General features: G+C 48.0%; 1 protein-coding gene across 6 annotated transcripts in view; it reads right to left on the bottom strand.

The window, feature by feature from the left end:
• LOC141055122 (uncharacterized) overlaps positions 1 to 24141 on the bottom strand; it is a 50007-nt gene extending 25866 nt beyond the window's left edge. For 2 of the 6 annotated variants that reach the window (XM_073552089.1, XM_073552094.1), the window contains exons 1-4: positions 23926 to 24141; positions 16272 to 16425; positions 15883 to 16142; positions 4077 to 4604 (exon numbers count right to left, since the gene is read on the bottom strand). In XM_073552089.1, the coding sequence (XP_073408190.1) occupies positions 4077 to 4604; positions 15883 to 16142; positions 16272 to 16425; positions 23926 to 24018 (1035 nt within the window). In that variant the 5' untranslated portion in view covers positions 24019 to 24141. The remainder of the gene's footprint in view (positions 1 to 4076; positions 4605 to 15882; positions 16143 to 16271; positions 16426 to 23925) is intronic. The other 4 variants (XM_073552091.1, XM_073552090.1, XM_073552092.1 and 1 more) reach the window with 4 other exon arrangements.
• Positions 24142 to 25128: the final 987 nt, after the last annotated feature.

Below are 25128 nucleotides of genomic sequence, written 5' to 3'. Positions count from 1 at the left end.
GTTCCCCGAGTGTCCGGCGTGCGTCCCCATCCCGGGAAACGCTGGAGGACGCGAACCGGAAGTGAACGCTGATGTCACTTCTGGTCAGGAGCCCGCCCCCTCCGACGCGCGCGCGGCCCCGATACAGCAGCGTGGGAAGGAGTAGGAAGCCGGGGAGCTAACTGGAGGATCCCGGCCACACTACACTGCCCCGCTTTGCCCCGGAGGGCGCGGGAGGGGCGGACAAGTCCCGAGTCACATCGGGAGGTGGAGACGGGAGCAGCGACATGGAGGAGAGGCGAACCCCCCGATCTCGGCTGCCCAGCGCTGTAAGTATCTAGGCGCTCCACTCGCTGGCCACGGCAGCCCCTCTGTAACCTCTTCATGCCCCACTGGGGGACAGGAAAAAACACTCGAGGTAGCAGGAAGGGGAGGGTTATTTAACCTCTTTGTGTTTCCTGTCCCCCATTAGAGCGGGGAGACATCCTCCAAGGTGACTGTCGTGGAAGGTGACTGGAGAAATCACCTCTATGAGTTTTCCCTGTAAATTGGTGCTCTAACTGGTCGATCATAGATGCATGGATCTAGCGACCGATGTGCCCTGTTTGTCTTCATAACCGCCACAGAGGTCTCCCAAGCCCTCTTTAGGAGCCCGTCGGCCTTCTTGTCCATGGGTTCTTTGGGACTAGAGGAATCTTCGAAGGGAATTGAAGTCTTCCTTGACACCCTGGCCACTGGGGTGTCGATCTTAGGAACTCCATCCCGAGTGTTAACCTAGTTGACGGTAGTGGAGCCTAAAGTCTCGAGGGACGACAAGCCGCTTCTCAGCGTCCTCCCATTCCTCTAGAATCATTTGTACGGATATGGCGACTGGATATCCTCGTCCGATGACTGACCGGACTCCCATCCTGGCTGCTTAGCGGCTGACACCTGACTAGCGCAGTCCCGCTCAGGCTAACGGGGCCGGCCTATTAGTATGGGATGACTAAGAAGGTAGCAGTCCTGGGATGGAGGTCTGGACTTCCTTTCTGACCACTGTGCGCATCCCAGCGAAGAAAGAGGCCTGTTCTCCCCTGACGATCCTGAGGTTAATTTGCTGGCACAGATGGGCATTTTATTAGATCTGCCCTGATGCTGCAGGAGTCGGTGCCGTCTTTTGCGCTCCACTGGACGCCCGGCGGAGAACCCCCCCCTTAGGGGGGTGCCGCCCCGGACCATCTGACGGGAGGAGTTGGCGTTTGGACCCCGATCCCCCTGGCCCGTCGGTAAGCTTCTTCTTGCTGGATGCCGCGGCTATCTTCCTCGTGTCTATCCTTACAAGGACAGGAAAAACACTGGAGTGTGGAAGTGGGAGGGGACCTTTTAACCTCTCGTGCATTTCCTGTCCCTATAAGGATGAAAGGAAGGACAACCTCCATGGTGCTGTCAGGAGGGGCGTCCTGGAAAAAAGTATTTAGTCAGCCACCAATTATGCAAGTTCTCCCACTTAAAAAGATGAGAGAGGCCTGTAATTGACATCATAGGTAGACCACAACTATGAGAGTCAAAATTGAAAAAACAAAAAAATCCAGACAATCACCTTGTCTGATTTGGCAAGATTTATTTTGCAAATTATGGTGGAAAATAAGTATTTGGTCACCTAAAAACATGCAAGATTTCTGGCTCTCACAGACCTTTAACTTCTTCTTTAAGATGCTCCTCTGCCCTCCACTCATTACTTGTAGTAACGGCACCTGTTTGAACTTATCAGTATAAAAGACACCTGTCCACAACCTCAAAACAATCACACTCCAAACTCCACTATGGTGAAGACCAAAGAGCTGTCGAAGAACACCAGAAACAAAATTGTAGCCCTGCACCAGGCTGGGAAGACTGAATCTGCAATAGGCAAGCAGTTTGGTATGATGAAATCAACTGTGGGAGCAATAATAAGAAAACAGAAGACATACAAGACCACTGATAATCTCCCTCGATCTGGGGCTCCACGCCAGATCTCACCCTATGGGGTCAAATTGATCACAAGAACGGTGAGCAAAAGTCCCAGAACCACACAGTGGGACCTAGTGAATGACCTGCATAGAGCTGGAACCTCCGTAACAAAGGCTACCATCAGTAACACACTACGCCGCCAGGGACTTAGATCCTGCAGTGCCAGACGTGTCCCCCTGCTTAAGCCAGTACATCATGGGCCCGTCTGAAGTTTGCTAAAGAGCATTTGGATAATCCAGAAGAGTATTGGGAGAATGTCATATCGTCTGATGAAACCAGAGTAGAACTGTTTGTTAGAAATAAAACTCGTAGTTTTTGGAGAAGACAGAAAGCCGAGTTGGATCCAAAAAACACCATACCTACTGTGAAGCACTGGTGTGGCAACATGCTTTGGGGCTATTTCTCTGCCAAGGGACCAGGAAGACTGATCTGTTTATATGAAAGAATGAATGGGGCCAAGTATCATGAGATTTTGAGTGCAAAACTCCTTCCATCAGCAAGGGCATTGAAGATGAAACGTTGATGGGTCTTTCAGCATGATAATGATCCAAAGTACACCACCAGAGCAAGGAAGGAGAGGCTTCGTCAGAAGCATATGAAGGTCCTGGAGTGGCCTAGCCAGTCTCCAGTTCAAAACCAGATAGAAAACCTTTACAGGGATTTGAAAGTCTGTATTGCCCAGCGACAGGCCCAAAATATCACTGCTCTAGAGGAGACCTGCATGGAGGAATGGGCCAACATACCACCAACAGTGTGTGCCAACCTTGCGAAGACTTACAGAAAACGTTTGACCTCTGTCATTGCCAACAAAGGATATATAACAAAATATTGAGATGAACTTTTGTTAATAATAACCAAATACTTATTTTCCACCATAATTTGCAAAATAAATCTTGCCAAATCAGACAAGGTGATTTTCTGGATTTGTTTTCTCATTTTGACTCTCATAGTTGTGGTCTACCTATGATGTCAATTACAGGCCTCTCATCTTTTTAAGTGGGAGAACTTGCACAATTGGTGGCTGACTAAATACTTTTTTCCCCACTGTACATCATATAAGGGACACAGAGACTGCTGTGTACACATCAATGTGCTGAATGTCTGCGGCCAGAGGAGGGTGCCAAGGCGGCAGCAGGCATTCAGCAATGTAAGAAAAACAAATTAAGTGCACCCCCTTTGGCAAACCAGTGCCCTAAGCGGGTGTCTAGCCCTCATCCTGGTCCCGCTTTGCACTATTGTATAATAGCATTTAAATCTAACCCAGGTGTTCATATGGGCGCACAATGCCCCCCCAACTTCATGACATGATTGAAAGTAGACTACGTGACTTCCCCTGTGATGCCCAGCTACAGGTCAGGCATTATAGCAGCCTGCAAGCTTTACTATACAATGGCGGTATATAGCACAAGCAATCAAATGATCGCAGGTTCAAGTTGCCTATGAAGACTAAAGAAAAAAATTTAAAAAAAAATAAAACATTAAAAATCACATCCCATTTTCTCATTAAAAAACACAGAAATGTAAAAAAAAAAAAAAAAACTATCTAGAAACATCTCTTTTTTTGGTATCACGACATCCAAAATAAGTCAAATATGAAATTCACTTTGTTGGTCGAGTAATGCTGCAAGACCTCACTAACACCAGCATATACAGACGAGTGCTATCTCATGATTTGTCAGATAGCATTCGGACCAATGATCATCAATGGGGCAGTGCAGATGGATGATTTTTTTCACTTAAAGAATTGGTTAGTGAAAAAATATCACAGCATGTTGCGATTTCACTCTGAATTCAGGGGCCACTCACCCATTCAAATATATGGGTGTGTCGAAAATATCAGACTGCACTCGAAAGACATCTGAGTGCAGCCCAATATCCGTTGACTCAAAGAATGGAGAAAGAGAAAGCTTGTTCAGCAGCTTCTGCATGCCGTGTGCTTTGAGTCTCTCATCTGAGTATATTGAGAATAAAAACAAGTCATGGCTGTTTGAAAAAGTGGATGATCAAATGAATGCGCAAAAACAAAAAATTGGCTGCATTTTTCCGGCTTTGACCCAAAAATACTATACCAGAATCTGTCTAAAATACACTTTTCGACCTGTCCTTACCTGGGTAAGACGTGCATGTAAAAGTTCTGTCCAGTTTAACCAGTACCGAGAGACAGTGGACTCAGAGACTCTAAATCGAAAGGCTAGGTCCTGGAGAAGTAACCCTAAGCGCAATCTGGTGAGGACAAGGAGCAGCTGATCTTCTAAACATAAGGCACTCTGAGGTCCCACTTCTGTTTTTTTCCAAATTCTGCCAGTACAAAGTTTTTGGTCTGCTGTAATAAAGCCAAGGAACGCCATGAGATGACTGTAGCTGTCAAAGCCTGTATAAAAGCGCACCCATTTGCTCTCATTTTTAATGCTGTTCATACATAAGCTGGAATTTTCTTGGTTTTGCTCCTGGTGCTTCACTTGCTGACCCAAGTACAGGACTGTCCCAGAACTTCTCTCCAGCTGCTCCTCCAACTCCTTATTTTTCTTCTCCAGAATCTCCTTCTCACAAGTCAAATTCCGAATTTCGGACTCCAGCTCAGTAATCTGTTGGCCCATGTCAGACAGCAACATCCATTTCTCATTCTCCCATTTCTTCTTTAATGTTAGAACAAAAATAGATAAAAGCAGGTAAAAATGTAGAATAAAAAATAAAATAAAAAACAGTAGAAGTAGTCTTAGCAAAAATTTACAGCAAAACGTGTTACGCGCTGATCTGTCACAGATGACACCACATACAGGTCCTTCTCCACAAAATTAGAATATCAAAAAGTTAATTTATTCCAGTTCTTAAATACAAAAAGTGAAACTCATGTATTATATAGAGTCATTACAAACAGAGTGATTTATTTCATGTGTTTATTTCTGTTAATGGTGAAGATTATGGCTTACAGCCAATGAAAACCCAAAAGTCATTATCTCAGTAAACTAGAATACTTTATAACACCAGCATGAAAAATGATTTTAAAATCCGAAATTTTGTCCTGCTGAAAAAATGTACAGTCATATGTTAAAGTTTGGGCACCCCTATTAATGTTAACCTTTTTTCTTTATAACAATTTTGGTTTTTCCAACAGCTATTTCAGTTTCATATATCTAATAACTGATGGACTCAGTTATATTTCTGGATTCAAATGAGGTTTATTGTACTAACAGAAAATGTGCAATCTGCATTTAAACAAAATTTGACTGGTGCAAAAGTATGGGCACCCTTATCATTTTCTTGATTTAAACACTCCTAACTACTTTTTACTGACTTCCTGAAGCACTAAATTGGTTTTGTAACCTCATTGAGCTTTGAATTTCATAGTCAGGTGTATCAAATCATGAGAAAAGGTATTTAAGGTGGCCACTTGCAAGTAGTTCTCCTATTAGATTCTCCTATGAAGAGTGGCATCATGGGCTCCTCAGAACAACTCTAAAATGATCTGAAAACCAAGATTATTCAACATAGCTTTTCAGGGGAAGGATACAAAAAGTTGTCTCAGAGATTTAACCAGTCAGTTTCCACTGTTAGGAACATAGTAAGGAAATGGAAGAACACAGGTACAGTTCTTGTTAAGCCCAGAAGCGGCAGGCCAAGGAAAATATCAGAAAGGCAGAGAAGAAGAATGGCAAGAACAGTCAAGGACAATCCACAGACCACCTCCAAAGACCTGCAGCATCATCTTGCTGCAGATGGTGTCACTGTGCATCGGTCAACAATACAGCGCACTTTGCACAAGGAGAAGCTGTATGGGAGAGTGATGCGAAAGAAGCCGTTTCTGCAAGCACGCCACAAACAGAGTCGCCTGAGGTATGCAAAAGCACATTTGGACAAGCCAGTTACATTTTGGAAGAAGGTCCTGTGGACTGGTGAAACAAAGATTGAGTTGTGTAGTGTTTACGGTGAAACTACGTCAGAGAGTGGACCCTCTGGATCGCGGATCCGGAGCCCCTGGGCCGAGCACGCCAGGTGAAGACCGACCCCTATACAGGGATCGTTTGGGGCAGGGCCACAGAGGACGGAGGCGCGACAGCCGGAACCAAGAGGGACGGCTCCACGGACCTAAGGGGGCTCAGGAGACGGAGGACAGAGATACAAACGGGGACCGGAGGCACAGAGGGAAGCACAATACGGGAAATGGCAAAAGGACGGGCCAGGACTGGCAGGAGCCAGAGGAGAGGGGCACAGAGGATAGAAAGGAAGCAGAGCCTGGACAGGCCGGGGAAGGGCAAGACAAGGGGGCCGAGTACGGCAGGGAGGCAGAGCCTGAGAGCCCTGGCGGAGAACAAGGCAGAAAACAAAGAACTACAGGGATACTGTAGTGGCAAGAGGGTGCAGATACTACACAATCATCAGGCGTCCTCCTAACAGCGAGGACGCCTGAAATATACTAACCCCCGGAAGTGCGTCCACAGTCCAGCCCCTCAGCGCCGCCCACCGCTGGAGAGAGAGAGCGGGAGGGGGCGTGCACGTGGTAGGGGGCGGGTGTCAGGAGCCGCAGTGAGGACGAACGTGCGACGGGCGCGCGCCCGGACGGGAGCGCGCAGGTAAGGGAACGCTGCGGCGCGCGCAGCCGCAGGAGGGGCATCGGCGGGCATAGCTGCCGATGTCACAGTACCCCCCCCCCTTACATCCTCCTCTACTAAAATTGGCCAAAAATCTTTTCAGAATCCGGGGAGCGTTGATGTTTTCTCGAGACTCCCAGGACCTCTCCTCGGGGCCGAAACCCTCCCAATCGATAAGAAAAAGGGTCTTACCCCTGACTCTTTTCATAGCCAAGATGTCCTTGACCTCAAAGACGTTGTCCGAGATAACAGGTGAAGGAGGGACGATGGAAACTGGTTGGAACCGATTCAGGACTACGGGTTTCAAGAGCGAGACATGGAAAGCGTTGGGAACCCGGAGCGAAGCAGGCAACCTCAGCTTATAAGCCACTTCATTAATGCGTCCAATCACTTCAAACGGCCCAATGTATCGAGGACTCAACTTGTAGGAGGGAACTCTCAGGCGGATATGTCGAGTTGAAAGCCAGACTTTGTCACCTGGATGGTATGGAGGCACATCCCTTCGTCTTTTGTCTGCATGTTTCTTGATTCGGTTGTTGGCAACCTTGAGCGCTTCCCTGGTCTCCCTCCAAATCCGCGAGAACTCCTTTGCGAGGGAATCAGCTGCGGGCACTCCCGTAGACGTGGAAAATGGTAACGGAATACCTGGGTTTTGACCGGTTACCACAAAGAAAGGAGACTTGGAGGTAGATTCGCTGGGGTGGTTATTGTGTGAGAATTCAGCCCAAGGTAGGAGCGCGACCCAATTGTCCTGATGGGCGTTGGAGAAGTGGCGTAGGAAGGTGGTTAACACCTGATTAATTCGCTCCACTTGCCCGTTGGTCTGAGGATGGTATGCGGAGGAGAAGTCGAGAGATGTACCCATAAGCCGGCAGAGGGCCCTCCAGAAGCGAGAGGTGAATCGGACCCCCCGATCCGACACAATCCTCTGAGGAAGACCATGCAACCTGAAGATCCGGTGGATGAAGATCTCAGCCAACTTCGGGGCGGACGGCAGTCCCGGTAAGGGAACGAAGTGGGCCATCTTGGAAAAACGATCTGCTACGACCAAGATGGTGGTACATCCCGCTGAGCAGGGTAAATCAGTCACAAAATCCATGGCGATCTGTTGCCAGGGGGCCTCAGGAACTGGCAAAGGGTGGAGAAGACCGGCGGGCAGAGCCCTAGCCACCTTGTTCTGGGCACAGATTGTGCACGAGGCTACATAGTCCGTCACATCCTGGTGAAGCGTGGGCCACCAGTAGTACCGGGACAGCAGCAAGAGAGTCTTCTTAGCCCCAACGTGTCCAGCAACTTTGGAGGAATGCCTCCAGCGCAATACCTCTGTACGTCTGCCTTGAGGAACGAAGGTTTTACCAGGCGGAGAAATAGAAAACTTCACAGGGGCCACGGTGATCATCTTGGTAGGCTCGATAATATAGGATGGGACTTCATCCCTCTCCGATGACTGTAACGACCTGGAAAGGGCATCGGCCTTGAAGTTCCTATTACCAGGTCGAAAGTGAAGTTGAAAGTCAAAGCGGGAGAAAAACAGGGCCCACCTGGCTTGCCGGGCATTGAGTCTTTGGGCAGACTGCAGGTAAGCCAGGTTCTTGTGGTCCGTGAGGATGGTGAAGGGATGTACAGCCCCCTCGAGTAAATACAGCCATTCAGCCAAGGCCATCTTAATGGCAAGTAGTTCTCGGTCTCCAATGGAGTAGTTGCACTCCACAGGCGAAAAGGCTTTAGAAAAGAAGCCGCAAGGAACCAGCCGTCCGGATGAAGCCTGCTGGGACAGGACCGCCCCCGCTCCAGTGGAGGAGGCATCTACCTCTAGGACGAAGGGCCTGCTGGTCACAGGCCGATGCAAAATGGGTGCCGATGCAAAAGAATGTTTCAGTGCCAGGAAGGCATTTTCCGCTTCGGGGGACCAGCTGTTGGGCTTCGTTCCCTTGCGAGTCAAGGCCGTGATGGGTTTGGTAACCGAAGAAAAATGAGGCACGAATTGCCGGTAATAATTTGTGAAGCCAAGGAACCGCTGGATGGCTTTTATCCCCACTGGACGGGGCCACTTGAGAACCGCACTGAGTTTTTCGGGATCCATCTTCAGACCGGAATCGGTGACGATATAACCCAAGAAGGGCAGCGACGTCTGCTCAAAAAGGCATTTCTCAATCTTGGCGTAAAGTTGGTTCTCTCGAAGGCGATGCAAGACCAAGCGTACGCTCTTGCGATGGGAGGGCAGATCAGGCGAAAAAACGAGAATGTCGTCTAGATAGATGACCACACAGGAATAGAGTAGATCCCGGAACACCTCGTTGATAAATTCCTGAAACACAGCTGGGGCATTGCAAAGGCCGAAAGGCATGACTAAGTATTCGTAATGCCCGTCACGGGTATTGAAGGCCGTTTTCCATTCATCCCCAGCACGGATCCGGACCAAATTGTAGGCCCCTCGCAGATCTAACTTTGTGAAGATTCGAGCTCCTCTCAGCCGGTCAAAGAGCTCCGGAATCAACGGAAGCGGGTATCGATTTTTAACGGTGATACTGTTTAGGCCCCGGTAATCAATACAAGGCCGCAGTGATCCGTCTTTCTTCCGGACGAAGAAAAAACCTGCGCCCGCAGGAGAGGAGGACTTCCGGATAAACCCCTTGGACAGGTTTTCATGAATATATTCCGTCATGGCAGAGGTCTCGGCAGGAGAAAGAGGGTACGTTCTACCTCTGGGAGGAACAGCTCCGGGAATCAGGTCGATTGGACAGTCATAGGACCGGTGCGGAGGCAGGGAATCCGCTTCCTTCTTGCAGAAAACATCAGCGTAGGCGTGGTATGGAACTGGAAGACCCGGGAGATCCGTTGGTCTGGGCTGAGAATGGGAACGAACAAGGGTACGCAGACAGTTTGCATGGCAGGTGTGCCCCCAGCGCAAGATCTCCCCGGAACGCCAGTCGACAACTGGCTCATGCCACCTAAGCCAAGGTAGTCCCAAGAGAATGGCGTGGGAAAGTTGAGGCAGGACGTAAAAGGCAATCTTCTCGGAGTGAAGTGCGCCAATTTGTAGCTTTACTTCAGTGGTAACCGTGGTAATGAGTCCAGGCAGAGGTTTGCCATCGACGGAGGTGATAGCTCGGGGATTACTTAAAACGACCACAGGAATCCGGAGTTTGTCAACCTCTTCCTGGCGGATGAAGTTGCCTGCTGCGCCCGAGTCCACATACGCCTCCACGGAGCCACGCCCCCGACCTGTAATAAGCAGAGCTGAAAGGGTAAGTGGAAGAGAGGGGGTCTGATCACCTAGGGGGCCCTCTCCTACCTGGCCTAGGCGGATGCGTTTCCCGGTCTCTCAGGACAAGTGCGTACGAAGTGATTGGCCCCTCCACAATATAAACAGAGTCCCTTAGTCATCCTCTCCTTGCGCCGTTGTTCGGATAGCTTGATGCGATCCACCTGCATAGGCTCGGGAGCAGAGTTACTAGGGGGAGCAACAGCGCGAGGAATGGGAGCTTGGTATAATCTAAAGGGCCTCCTCTCCCTGGCTGACTCTCTCGCGCGTTCCTGAAAACGCAGGTCAATACGAGTAGCCAGAGAGATGAGATCTTCTAGGGTAGTAGGGAGATCACGCCCGGCCAACTCATCCTTAATTTTACCAGAAAGACCTCTCCAAAAGGCACCGACCAGGGCTTCATTATTCCACCCCAGCTCCGAGGACAAGGTCCGGAACCGGATGGCGTATTGCCCTACCGTAAGGGACCCCTGACAGAGGTTAAAAAGGGCCTCTGTAGAGGAAGCAAGACGTCCGGGTTCATCAAACACCTTACGGAATGTTTCCAAAAAAAACTCTGGATATTAGTCACCACCGGGTCATCCCTCTCCCACAACGGATTCACCCAAGCCAATGCCTCTCCCTCAAGGTGGGACACTATAAAAGCCACTTTAGCACGGTCCGTGGGGTATTGTTGGGGCAGAAGATCAAAGTGCAATCTGCACTGGTTTAAGAATCCCCTACACAATTTTGGGTCCCCACAGTACCTAGGCGGCTTTCCAAGACGAGGAGGAGGGAATGAGACGGCGTCCCGAGCTTGGGTAGAAACGGCCGCAGAGGACTGCAAAGAAAGCAGCCGATCATCCACGGACGCCATATACCCCAAAATGTGAGATTGCGCATCGCGCTGCTGCGCGAGCTCCTGCTGGAGGCTGACTAAAAGAGGTGTATGCGCTGGGTCAGCGGTTTGCAGAGCAGAGAGCCGGGAGTCCATGGACTTCATGAATGACATAATTCGGGTCCGATTCTCTCTTAAGAAAAGCAGTTCTTTTTGGGTGTCAGCCGCGGCACCGGCGGGGTCCATGGCCTGATGATACTGTAGTGTTTACGGTGAAACTACGTCAGAGAGTGGACCCTCTGGATCGCGGATCCGGAGCCCCTGGGCCGAGCACGCCAGGTGAAGACCGACCCCTATACAGGGATCGTTTGGGGCAGGGCCACAGAGGACGGAGGCGCGACAGCCGGAACCAAGAGGGACGGCTCCACGGACCTAAGGGGGCTCAGGAGACGGAGGACAGAGATACAAACGGGGACCGGAGGCACAGAGGGAAGCACAATACGGGAAATGGCAAAAGGACGGGCCAGGACTGGCAGGAGCCAGAGGAGAGGGGCACAGAGGATAGAAAGGAAGCAGCGCATGGACAGGCCGGGGAAGGGCAAGACAAGGGGGCTGAGTACGGCAGGGAGGCAGAGCCTGAGAGCCCTGGCAGAGAACAAGGCAGAGAACAAAGAACTACAGGGATACTGTAGTGGCCAGAGGGTGCAGATACTACACAATCATCAGGCGTCCTCCTAACAGCGAGGACGCCTGAAATATACTAACCCCCGGAAGTGCGTCCACAGTCCAGCCCCTCAGCGCCGCCCACCGCTGGAGAGAGAGAGCGGGAGGGGGCGTGCACGTGGTAGGGGGCGGGTGCCAGGAGCCGCAGTGAGGACGAACGTGCGACGGGCGCGCGCCCGGACGGGAGCGCGCAGGTAAGGGAACGCTGCGGCGCGCGCAGCCGCAGGAGGGGCATCGGCGGGCATAGCCGCCGATGTCACAAGTTGTTTGGTCATACAAAAAGGCGTTATGCATGGAGGCTAAAAAACACAGCATTCCAAGAAAAACACTTGCTACCCACAGTAAAATTTGGTGGAGGTTCCATCATGCTTTGGGGCTGTGTGGCCAATGCCGGCACCGGGAATCTTGTTAAAGTTGAGGGTCGCATGGATTCAACTCACTATCAGCAGATTCTTGACAATAATGTGCAAGAATCAGTGACGAAGTTGAAGTTACGCAGGGGATGGATATTTCAGCAAGACAATGATCCAAAACACTGCTCCAAATCTACTCAGGCATTCATGCAGAGGAACAATTACAATGTTCTGGAATGGCCATCCCAGTCCCCAGACCTGAATATCATTGAACATCTGTGGGATGATTTGAAGCGGGCTGTCCATGCTCAGAGACCATCAAACTTAACTGAACTGGAATTGTTTTGTAAACAGGAATGGTCACAAATACCTTCATCCAGGAACTCATTAATAGCGACAGGAAGCTGTTATTTTTGCAAAAGGAGGATCTACCAAATATTAATGTCACTTTTATGTTGAGGTGCCAATACTTTTGCACCGGTCAAATTTTGTTTAAATGCAGATTGCACATTTTCTGTTAGTACAATAAACCTCATTTGAATCCAGAAATATAACTGCGTCCATCAGTTATTAGATATATGAAACTGAAATAGCTGTTGCAAAAACCAAAATTGTTATAAAGAAAAAAAGATTAACATTAATAGGGGTGCCCAAACTTTAACATATGACTGTATGTTCAGTGAATGTACTCAGTACTTGGATGGGGCTCCTTTGGCATCAATTACTGCATAAATGTGGTGTGCCATGGAGGCGATCAACCTGTGGCACTACTGAGAGGTTTATGGAAGCCCAGGTTGCTTTGATAGAAGCCTTCAGCTCGTCTGCATTGTTGGGTCTGGTGTCTCTCATCTTCCACTTGACAATACCTCATAGATTCTTTATGGGGTTAAAGGGGTTGTCCGGGCCTTTCACATAATCTCAGTGCATATCTGGGCTGCAGAATGCTGACAATAAGTAATTTACCATCTGTGGCCAGTTTGCACGGTTTCCAAGATATCATTCTCTTGCTTCTAAGAAAAACATCCAGGGGGGGTGTGTTCTGGCATTGAAATGAGAACTGGTCGCTTCCTCCTCACTAGTTTCACTTTCCATAGATCACTGTTCAGCGTGTGTCTGGGGGAGGAGCAGCTGGATGGTTCTGCTCTGTGCACTGGGGCTGCTAGAGGGGGAGGATTTGTTACTGTGTGAGGAGGGATAGGCTTGTTCATGTGGTCAGGGAGGGCCTGTAGCTATGGAGGGTGGGGTTGTTGCTATAGAGGGCATGTTTTTAGTAGAGTAGGAGGAAACGACCTGTTCTCATTTCAATGCCAGAACACACCCCCCTTGACGTTTTTCAGAAGCAAGAGATGATATCTTGGAAACCGTGCAGACTGGCCACAGAAGGTAAATTACTTATTGTCAGCATTCTGCTGCCCAGATATGCACTGAGATTATGTGAAAAGCCCGGACAACCCCTTTAAGGTCAGGTGAGTTTGCTGGCCAATCAAGCACAGCGATACTGTTGTTTTTAAACCAGATATTGGTACTTTTGGCAGTGTTGACAGGTGCCAAGTCCTGCTGGAGAATGAAATTTCCATCTCCAAAAAGCTTGTCAGCAGAGGGAAGCATGAAGTGCTTTCCTGGTAGACGGCTGCGGTGACTTTGGTCTTAATAAAACACATTGGACCTACACCAGCAGATGACATGGCTCCCCAAACCATCACTTATTGTGGAAACTTCACACTAGTCCTCAAGCTGCTTGGATTGTGGCCTCTCCACTCTTCCTCCAGACCTTGATTTCCAAATGAAATGCAAAATTTACTTTCATCTGAAAACACCACCTTGGACCACTGAGCGACAGTTCAGTTCTTTTTCTCCTTGGCCCAGGTAAGACACTTCTGGTGTTGTCTATTGGTCATGATTGGCTTGACACAAGGAATGTGACACTTGTAGCCCATGTCCTGGATACGTCTGTATGTGGTGGCTCTTGAAGCAATGACTCCAGTAGCAGTCCATTTCTTGTGAATCTCTCTCAAATTTTTGAATGGCCTTTTCTTAACAATCATTTCAAGGCTGCGGTTATCCCGGTTGCTTGTGCACCTTTCTTTTTCGACCACACTTTTTCCTTCCACTCAACTTTCCATTAATATGCTTGGATACAGCACTCTGTGAACAGCCAGCTTCTTTTTCAATGACCTTTTGTGGCTTACCTCCTTGTGGAGTGTGTCAATGACTGCCTTCTGGACATCTGTCAAGTCAGCAGTCTTCCCCATGATTGTGGAGACTACTGATATAGACTATGGAATCTTTATAAACACTTAGGAAGCCATTGCAGGTGTTTTTTGTTAATTATTCTAATTTACTGGGATAATTACTTTTCGGTTTTCATTGGCTGTAAGCCATAATCATCAACATTAAGAGAAATAAACACTTGAAATAGATCACTATGTTTGTAATGACTCTATATAATATATGAGTTTCACTTTTTGTATTGAAGAACTGAAATAAATTAACCTTTTGATGATATTCTAATTTTGTGAGAAGAACCTGTATATACATAAGATAAAAGAAAACATGGCAAAAATTTCACAGTCCGCAGTGTAGATCAATTTACACCTAGAACGCTTCCATAACATGGAGATGTAATTCTTTGACATCTTACACTTAGCAGTAACTCTGGGATGTTGCAGATTTATTTCATGCAAATCCAAGCAGAAAATCTGCACCGTACGCATTCCCCTAATTGAGAGGGCAACACACATGATCTCTGCCTTTCCAGATTACCAATGGGTGAACAGTGAGACAGAGATCTATATTATATACTTTCATTATGACATGAACCCTTTGTAAAGGGAAGCCATAATCAGAAAATTACCTATTTATTGAATCAGGTTTTGTTTTTAATTTTTGACTTTTTTTTTTTTTTTTTTTTTTTTTAGATATCACAATGTGTATTAAAGGGGTTGTCCACTACTAGAACAACCTCTTTTCATGCTCCACACTTGGCCCCTATAAAATAGTATATATTCACTTTCTAGCAGTGTCAACACTTGCGGTCCCTGGGCTCAGGTGTGGTTATTGTGACACGTGACCCAGGTGCCCAATCAGCGCTGGCGTCACTGGCCCCGCCTTCCAACAAATTGAACACAAAGAGAAAGTCCGATCAGCTGCAGCCCGAACCTCTTCATGTTAAATTTGTCCGAAGGCGGAGACAGTGACGCCAGAGCTGATTGTGACACATGATCCCCAGCGCCCAATGACCAAGCGGGAGCCCAGGTGCCGACACCGCAGGAACTGTCACGGCACGGAAGGGGAGTATTTTTAAATATTTTTATTTTATCGGGGCCAAGCATGAAGTATGTGAAGAGGTTGTCCTAGCAGTGGACAACTTCTTTAAATATAAAAAATAGAAATCTTACAATTTTCATACTGGTCAATGGGTTTTTAGGCCCATACTTGCTTGTTTCAGGAAACGATACATGTACTGTACGTTAGCCACAATGATCAGACCCCAACCCTAGCTTTTGTATTGAAGCATCTAATGAGCATGTACAAAGGAAGGGAGCAGCGTCAACTGTGAACGCCTACTGTGTTATTAGTTGTTGCAATCCTGCCTCTGCTGATAAGAAAACTCCTATAAACGCTTCCTGAAAGGACAAGCAATACAAGTCTGAAAAAGCCCTAGTGTCCAGTGTAAAAATTGCAAGATTACATTTTTTTAAAGATATTGATATGAAAAAAAGCCTCTTTTTTAATTTATGTTACACAAAAACCTGGTTTAAACAAAAGGTAATTTTCTGATGACAGCTTCCCTTTAAGTGCTCAAACGCCTCAGATTATGTTGGCACTGTGCAACCTAGTGGTCACGTGACTTTGTTCGAGAGATAAGTTTTTTTTAATTCTGTCTGGGCCAACTAAGCAATTAAACAGGCTTGGTCCAGTAATGGTGACTTGCAAGCCTTGGGACTGGCTGAATCTGACAGTGTGACCCAGATAGGGGTGGCGAGTCCTGCTGTAGAGGCATGGCACATGTAACCTGGAGACCTAAGACACTACAAGAAATATTAACTTCCTGTAAGAGCAATACAGTAGTTAGTGTGTCAGTTGATCCTTGGTGGCCGCCGTGGCGCACACACATTAGTGACTACAGACAATGCCAGCACCCGTACAGCAGTGGCCTGAAATTACCTGCAGTTGATGAGACTGCATCTCTTTGGTGTCCAGTACGTCTTGCAATGACTGCAACATCTGGCTCTGCTGATGAGTTGTCGTCTTCAGTTCTCTCACCATCTGTTTCAAGAGCTCAGGGTCATCAGGTACACAGTATTCGCCATGGTCATGTACAATCAACTCATGCCTATCTCCTACATCTTGGATTTTTGCCTCATTTGCTTTCTCCATCAACTCTGCAGCTAAAACCAAATCACCAATGCTGGACTGAACTTCTGCTGAAGGAGGAAACATGGAAAGACAGTTTAAAATGGACCCTTCAGATCTACTGACAGGTATATTCCTTCATTATTGACCTGCACATATATTCATGTTTAGCAACAAAATCATTAACATCTGGTTCTCACCTACATCCTTCCGGATCCGAGGAGAAAAACGTGCTCTTTTTCTATTACCGATTCCATCCTTCTTTCTCTTGAATGCCTTAAATGTCTTTTTCTTTGGCACAGATCTGTTGTCCACACCATCTTGAATAGAAGAAATGCTGGGTATTGCACTGTCCTAATGGATAATAATGACACCAATGAAAGGAAAAATGCATGACCAGTCCCCCCTGGTGCTGTGTTATTCATCCCCCAAACATCCCCTATACAATACAGGTAAATATGACAGCTCCCGAGCATGTGCAGTCCCCCCTGGTGCTGTGTTATTCATCCCCCAAACACCCCCTATGCAATACAGGTAAATATGACAGCTCCCGAGCATGTGCAGTCCCCCCTGGTGCTGTGTTATTCATCCCCCAAACATCCTCTATACAATACAGGTAAATATGACAGATCCCGAGCATGTGCAATCCCCCCTGGTGCTGGGTTATTCATCCCCCAAACATCCCCTATACAATACAGGTAATATGACAGCTCCCGAGCATGTGCAGTCCCCCCTGGTGCTGTGTTATTCATCCCCCAAACATCCCCTATATAATACAGGTAAATATGACAGCTCCCGAGCATGTGCAATCCCCCCTGGTGCTGTGTTATTCATCCCCCAAACATCCCCTATATAATACAGGTAAATATGACAGCTCCCGAGCATGTGCAATCCCCCCTGGTGCTGTGTTATTCATCCCCCAAACATCCCCTATATAATACAGGTAAATATGACAGCACCCGAGCATTTGCAATCCCCCCTGGTGCTGTGTTATTCATCCCCCAAACATCCCCTATATAATACAGGTAAATATGACAGCTTCCGAGCATGTGCAATCCCCCCTGGTGCTGTGTTATTCATCCCCCAAACATCCCCTATATAATACAGGTAAATATGACAGCTCCCATGCATGTGCAATCCCCCCTGGTGCTGTGTTATTCATCCCCCAAACATCCCCTATATAATACACGTAAATATGACAGCTCCCGAGCATGTGCAATCCCCCCTGGTGCTGTGTTATTCATCCCCCAAACATCCCCTATATAATACAGGTAAATATGACAGCTCCCAAGCATGTGCAATCCCCCCTGGTGCTGTGTTATTCATCCCTCAAACATCCCCTATACAATATAGGTGAATATGACAGCTCCCGAGCATGTGCAATCTCCCCTGGTGCTGTGTTATTCATCCCTCAAACATCCCCTATACAATATAGGTGAATATGACAGCTCCCGAGCATGTGCAATCCCCCCTGGTGCTGTGTTATTCATCCCCCAAACATCCCCTATACAATAAAGGTAAATATGACAGCTCCCGAGCATGTGCAATCCCCTCTGGTGCTGTGTTATTCATCCCCCACCATCCCCTATATAATAGAGGGTAATATGACAGCTACAGAGAATGTGCAGTCCCCCAGGTGCTGTGTTATTCATCCCTCAAACATCCCCTATACAATATAGGTGAATATGACAGCTCCTGAGCATGTGCATAAAGATTATTATTATTATTAATTATTATTATTATTATGTGCAGTCCCCCCTGGCGCTGTGTTATTCATCCCCCACCATTCCCTATACAATAGAGGGTAATATGACAGCTACAGAGCACGTGCAGTCCCCCTGGCACTGTTATTCATCCCACGGCCATCCCCTATACAACAGAGGGGAATATGACAGCTCCCAAGCATGCGCAGTCCCCCAGGTGCTGCGTTATTCATCCTACCATCCCCTATACAATAGAGGTGAATATGACAGCTTCCGAGCATGTGCAGTCCCCCTGGTCCTGTGTTATTCATCCCACAATCCCCTATACTATATAGGTGAACATGACAGCTCCCGAGCATGTGCAGTCCCCGTGGTGCTGTGTTATTCATCCCACCATCCCCTATACTATATAGGTGAACATGACAGCTCCCGAGCATGTGCAATCCCTCTGGTCCTGTGTTATTCATCCCACCATCCCCTATACTATATAGGTGAACATGACAGCTCCTGAGCATGTGCAGTCCCCCTGATGCTGTGTTATTCATCCCCTGACCCATCCCCTATACAATACAGGTGAATATGACAGCTCCCGAGCATGTGCATAAAGATTATTATTATTATGTGCAGTCCCCCCTGGCGCTGTGTTATTCATCCCCCACCATCCCCTATACAAAAGAGGGTAATATGACAGCTACAGAGCACGTGCAGTCCCCCTGGCACTGTTATTCATCCCACGGCCATTCCCTATACAACAGAGGGGAATATGACAGCTCCCAGCATGCGCAGTCCCCCAGGTGCTGTGTTATTCATCCTACCATCCCCTATACAATAGAGGTGAATATGACAGCTTCCGAGCATGTGCAGTCCCCCTGGTCCTGTGTCATTCATCCCACCATCCCCTATACTATATAGGTGAACATGACAGCTCCCGAGCATGTGCAGTCCCTCTGGTCCTGTGTTATTCATCCCACCATCCCCTATACTATATAGGTGAACATGACAGCTCCCGAGCATGTGCAATTCCTCTGGTCCTGTGTTATTCATCCCACCATCCCCTATACTATATAGGTGAACATGACAGCTCCCGAGCATGTGCAATTCCTCTGGTCCTGTGTTATTCATCCCACCATCCCCTATACTATATAGGTGAACATGACAGCTCCCGAGCATGTGCAATTCCTCTGGTCCTGTGTTATTCATCCCACCATCCCCTATACTATATAGGTGAACATGACAGCTCCCGAGCATGTGCAGTCCCTCTGGTCCTGTGTTATTCATCCCACCATCCCCTATACTATATAGGTGAACATGACAGCTCCCGAGCATGTGCAGTCCCTCTGGTCCTGTGTTATTCATCCCACCATCCCCTATACTATATAGGTGAACATGACAGCTCCCGAGCATGTGCAGTCCCTCTGGTCCTGTGTTATTCATCCCACCATCCCCTATACTATATAGGTGAACATGACAGCTCCCGAGCATGTGCAATTCCTCTGGTCCTGTGTTATTCATCCCACCATCCCCTATACTATATAGGTGAACATGACAGCTCCCGAGCATGTGCAGTCCCTCTGGTCCTGTGTTATTCATCCCACCATCCCCTATACTATATAGGTGAACATGACAGCTCCCGAGCATGTGCAGTCCCTCTGGTCCTGTGTTATTCATCCCACCATCCCCTATACTATATAGGTGAACATGACAGCTCCCGAGCATGTGCAGTCCCTCTGGTCCTGTGTTATTCATCCCACCATCCCCTATACTATATAGGTGAACATGACAGCTCCCGAGCATGTGCAGTCCCTCTGGTCCTGTGTTATTCATCCCACCATCCCCTATACTATATAGGTGAACATGACAGCTCCCGAGCATGTGCAATTCCTCTGGTCCTGTGTTATTCATCCCACCATCCCCTATACTATATAGGTGAACATGACAGCTCCCGAGCATGTGCAGTCCCTCTGGTCCTGTGTTATTCATCCCACCATCCCCTATACTATATAGGTGAACATGACAGCTCCCGAGCATGTGCAGTCCCTCTGGTCCTGTGTTATTCATCCCACCATCCCCTATACTATATAGGTGAACATGACAGCTCCCGAGCATGTGCAGTCCCTCTGGTCCTGTGTTATTCATCCCACCATCCCCTATACTATATAGGTGAACATGACAGCTCCCGAGCATGTGCAGTCCCTCTGGTCCTGTGTTATTCATCCCACCATCCCCTATACTATATAGGTGAACATGACAGCTCCCGAGCATGTGCAGTCCCTCTGGTCCTGTGTTATTCATCCCACCATCCCCTATACTATATAGGTGAACAGACAGCTCCCGAGCATGTGCAGTCCCTCTGGTCCTGTGTTATTCATCCCACCATCCCCTATACTATATAGGTGAACATGACAGCTCCCGAGCATGTGCAGTCCCTCTGGTCCTGTGTTATTCATCCCACCATCCCCTATACTATATAGGTGAACATGACAGCTCCCGAGCATGTGCAATTCCTCTGGTCCTGTGTTATTCATCCCACCATCCCCTATACTATATAGGTGAACATGACAGCTCCCGAGCATGTGCAGTCCCTCTGGTCCTGTGTTATTCATCCCACCATCCCCTATACTATATAGGTGAACATGACAGCTCCCGAGCATGTGCAGTCCCTCTGGTCCTGTGTTATTCATCCCACCATCCCCTATACTATATAGGTGAACATGACAGCTTCCGAGCATGTGCAGTCCCCGTGGTGCTATGTAACTCATCCCTTGACCATCCCTTATACAATATAGATAAATATGGACACCTTGATATCTGCAATCCGATGTCTTTTTCCTCAGAAATCAACCTTTTTCTTAATATAGCAAAGCGAATTACATATATTTCCCCAGCATGCTACCAGATTTAATAAATACTTGAATTGAATCAATTATTGATAGAAAATAGTTGTTCTACGCAATTGTACATGAAACATTAAAGAAAAAAAAAAGCGTACACTGAACATACTAAAAAGACTTTTTATTCATACATCTAAAGACATTACATTACAAAAGTCCAAAAAAGTACCAATAGTGCATGGTTATGAGCCCAAAGGACCAAACAACAAGCGGCACTAAAAAAGGAGCAGGTAAAAATTCATATAATCATAGACATTAGTGTTCGTAAAGATGTTGTCGTCAGGGGGAAGGCACGCCGCCGAAACACACGTTGGGGAAGCGGCACCATCACTGGAGCTCCGGTATGTAATAATTTAGGCGATTTATGTGGTTTCTAGTTAGCGGGTCATTTTCTAAATAACTCCTATATATAGGAATGATGTGTAACTAAGTCTGCTGCTATCTGGTGGTGTAACCATTATGTCAATTATTTTTGAATGTTATTTATGGTTACAACATCTTTACTACCACTGATGTCTAGGATTATATGAATTTTTACCTGCTCTTTTTTAGTGCCGCTTGTTGTTTGGTCCTTTGGGCTCATAACCATGCACTATTGGTACTTTGTTGGACTTTTGTAATGTCTTTATATGTATGAATAAAAAGTCTTTTTAGTATGTTCAGTATACGATTTTCTCTTCTTTAACTTTTTCTTATTAACTTATTTCTTATTAAATGAGCTGTTAAGATCTATGGGCCGGACATACATCTCCTTGAGACACCGCCTCCAGAGATTATTTTACATGAAAGGGATTGTTAGCAGTGAGACATGTAATGACTGAAAGTCTGCTCTCCTGATATACATGTCTCACACAGGTAACGCTGTCTTCCATTTGTAGGCATTGTTTTTTCTATGTATTTCCATGTAAAGACTTGTTTTTTGAAGTTGTATATAATACACTGTATGATTTTTCTTGGCTTTTATGCTGTCCACCATTAGGCAGAAATGACATGATTGCTTTATTTCTATGGATCAGCACAATGAAAGCATTTTCTTACTTTTGCACAACAAAAACAATTGATTTGTGTCGTTGCTTTCTATCACCCATAACATTGTGTGTTCTTTCTAAGGTCCTCATTTTTGGGAGCTGTACAAGGCTTGTTTGTACATCTTAAAATGGTACAAATAAATTCACTAAGGTGATCACTTTTTAATCAATTTTTGGGAAGAGGCAGGTTAAACAAAATGATTATTCTCCGGACGCTTCACTGCACCATTATGTTCCCAAATTTGGATATTGGATATTAACACCATTCGCTTTTCTTGATTGACAGTACTCACTTGGTGAGAGTGAGCGCTGTCAAAATTAATCCCTGTTTCGGCGCTTACACGCTGACACACACACACACAATGTGGCTGCGGGTGTACTATGACGCCACGCTACCTCTTGTCAGTTGCCACACGTCACAGTGCCCCTTCTTCCTCTGGAGCCAGGCTTCAGAGCGCACAGCAGCCACATTGTAAGCACAAAAGCACTGACACTGCATCAGAGGAGACCAACAGGTCACCACCACTAACCTCCGTCAGAGGAGACCAACAGGTCACCACCACTAACCTCCGTCAGAGGAGACCAACAGGTCACCACCACTAACCTCCGTCAGAGGAGACCAACAGGTCACCACCACTAACCTCCGTCAGAGGAGACCAACAGGTCACCACCACTAACCTCCGTCAGAGGAGACCAACAGGTCACCACCACTAACCTCCGTCAGAGGAGACCAACAGGTCACCACCACTAACCTCCGTCAGAGGAGACCAACAGGTCACCACCACTAACCTCCGTCAGAGGAGACCAACAGGTCACCACTAACCTCCATCAGTGGAGACCAACAGGTCACCACTAACCTGCACCCCGACCTTACCTTACACTGACTACAGTGCGATCATATCATATCAGCCCATTTATAATGCAAATTCATGTAGTAAATACGCAGTGATATTTTTTCCTTGCAATCTATGTATTCAAATCCCTAGTGCAGCAATGTGCCTGGGGCTGAGAGGAGTGCTGCTGCCCTTCCCTGGGGCTGAGAGCAGTGCTGCTGCCCTTCCCTGGGGCTGAGAGCAGTGCTGCTGCCCTTCCCTGGGGCTGAGAGCAGTGCTGCTGCCCTTCCCTGGGGCTGAGAGCAGTGCTGCTGCCCTTCCCTGGGGCTGAGAGCAGTGCTGCTGCCCTTCCCTGGGGCTGAGAGCAGTGCTGCTGCCCTTCCCTGGGGCTGAGAGCAGTGCTGCTGCCCTTCCCTGGGGCTGAGAGGAGTGCTGCTGCCCTTCCCTGGGGCTGAGAGCAGTGCTGCTGCCCTTCCCTGGGGCTGAGAGGAGTGCTGCTGCCCTTCCCTGGGGCTGAGAGCAGTGTTGCTGCCCTTCCCTGGGGCTGAAAGCAGTACTGCTGCCCTTCCCTGGGGCTGAGAGGAGTGCTGCTGCCCTTCCCTGGGGCTGAGAGCAGTGTTGCTGCCCTTCCCTGGGGCTGAGAGGAGTGCTGCTGCCCTTCCCTGGGGCTGAGAGCAGTGTTGCTGCCCTTCCCTGGGGCTGAGAGCAGTGTTGCTGCCCTTCCCTGGGGCTGAGAGCAGTGCTGCTGCCCTTCCCTGGGGCTGAGAGCAGTGCTGCTGCCCTTCCCTGGGGCTGAGAGGAGTGCTGCTGCCCTTCCCTGGGGCTGAGAGGAGTGCTGCTGCCCTTCCCTGGGGCTGACAGTAGTGCTGCTGCCCTTCCCTGGGGCTGACAGTAGTGCTGCTGCCCTTCCCTGGGGCTGACAGGAGTGCTGCTGCCCTTCCCTGGGGCTGACAGGAGTGCTGCTGCCCTTCCCTGGGGCTGAGAGCAGTGTTGCTGCCCTTCCCTGGGGCTGAAAGCAGTGCTGCTGCCCTTCCCTGGGGCTGAAAGCAGTGCTGCTGCCTTACCTGGGGCTGAAAGCAGTGCTGCTGCCTTACCTGGGGCTGAAAGCAGTGCTGCTGCCCTTCCCTGGGGCTGAGAGCAGTGCTGCTGCCCTTCCCTGGGGCTGAGAGCAGTGCTGCTGCCCTTCCCTGGGGCTGAGAGCAGTGCTGCTGCCTTACCTGGGGCTGAGAGCAGTGCTGCTGCCTTACCTGGGGCTGAGAGCAGTGCTGCTGCCTTACCTGGGGCTGAAAGCAGTGCTGCTGCCCTTTCCTGGGGCTGAGAGCAGTGCTGCTGCCTTACCTGGGGCTGAGAGCAGTGCTGCTGCCTTACCTGGGGCTGAAAGCAGTGCTGCTGCCCTTACCTGGGGCTGCAGACATCTGTGCAGGGCGTCCCCAGCAGTACAGGGAGGCGCAGCCTTTACAGTTGCCAGCTCATTATCGCCATCCGCCTCCATGTTCCCGGTAGCCGCCTTCACTTTACTGCAAGCACAGACTCCTCGATGGTTTACGTCGTATATTTTGTTACATCGGCGACCAGCTGCGATTTAAAAACCGGAAGTGTGTATCAGCCTCTCTTTAAAAACAAAATGGCGGACATGAACCTGCCCTATTGCCGGCACTATGCCAGTAAGAAAGATGGCGCCGTCGTGCTATGGAGCTGGCAGAGGGGACAGAGTGCACTGGGTTGTGTCTGATCGGAGTTGGTTTTTTGTGATTCACATTTTCCCAACTCCGATCTGACGTTTCAGTGCTGAAGTGGACGAAGCTGAAGTTGGTTTCTTATTCGTTCAGTTTCTTATTCGGGCTGAAGTTGGTTTCTTATTCGGCTAATTTTTACTTTCTGCTTTTTTCAGGTTTTTCAATAAAAATAAAACATTCTAAGTATATTATAATATGCAATCATGTGTCCTTTAGTGAATACACTTAAAAACAGATAAAAAAAAATAGAAGGCTGGCACAAAAATGGGCATCAAAGTGGGCACTGAGGTATGGTATTGAAGGAGTTAAATGGCTTTGTGCCACTGATCTGACACCTGATTTACAAACCTTGTGATGCCCCACATCAAGTTCATGTCAATCCAGCCTGGCACAAATGGGTTCTGGGCATCAAAACTGGCATCAAAGTGGGCAGATAACCAATTTTTACACATGTGAATAATTAACAGCTAAATTTAAGGGGTTAAATGCCTTTGTGCCACTGATCTAACACCTGATTTACATACCTACTGATGCCCCACATGAAATCCATGTCTCTCCAGCCTGGCACAAATGGGTTATCGGCATCAGAACTGGCATCAAAGTGGGCAAATCACCCATTTTCACAGATTTGAATAAGTAACAGCTATTCTGAAGGGGTTAAATGCCTTTGTGCCACTCATCATGTGGGGCATCAGTAGGTATGTAAATCAGGTGTTAGATGAGTGGCACAAAGGCATTTAACCCCTTCAAAATAGCTGTTACTTATTCAAATCTGTGAAAATGGGTGATTTGCCCACTTTGATGCCAGTTCTGATGCCGATAACCCATTTGTGCCAGGCTGGAGAGACATGGATTTCATGTGGGGC

Source organism: Dendrobates tinctorius, unplaced genomic scaffold (genome assembly GCF_039654945.1).
Source record: "Dendrobates tinctorius isolate UK_male_01 unplaced genomic scaffold, ASM3965494v1 ptg000184l, whole genome shotgun sequence".
Taxonomy (NCBI): domain Eukaryota; kingdom Metazoa; phylum Chordata; class Amphibia; order Anura; family Dendrobatidae; genus Dendrobates; species Dendrobates tinctorius.
This window is presented reverse-complemented; position numbering and strand designations above follow the sequence as displayed.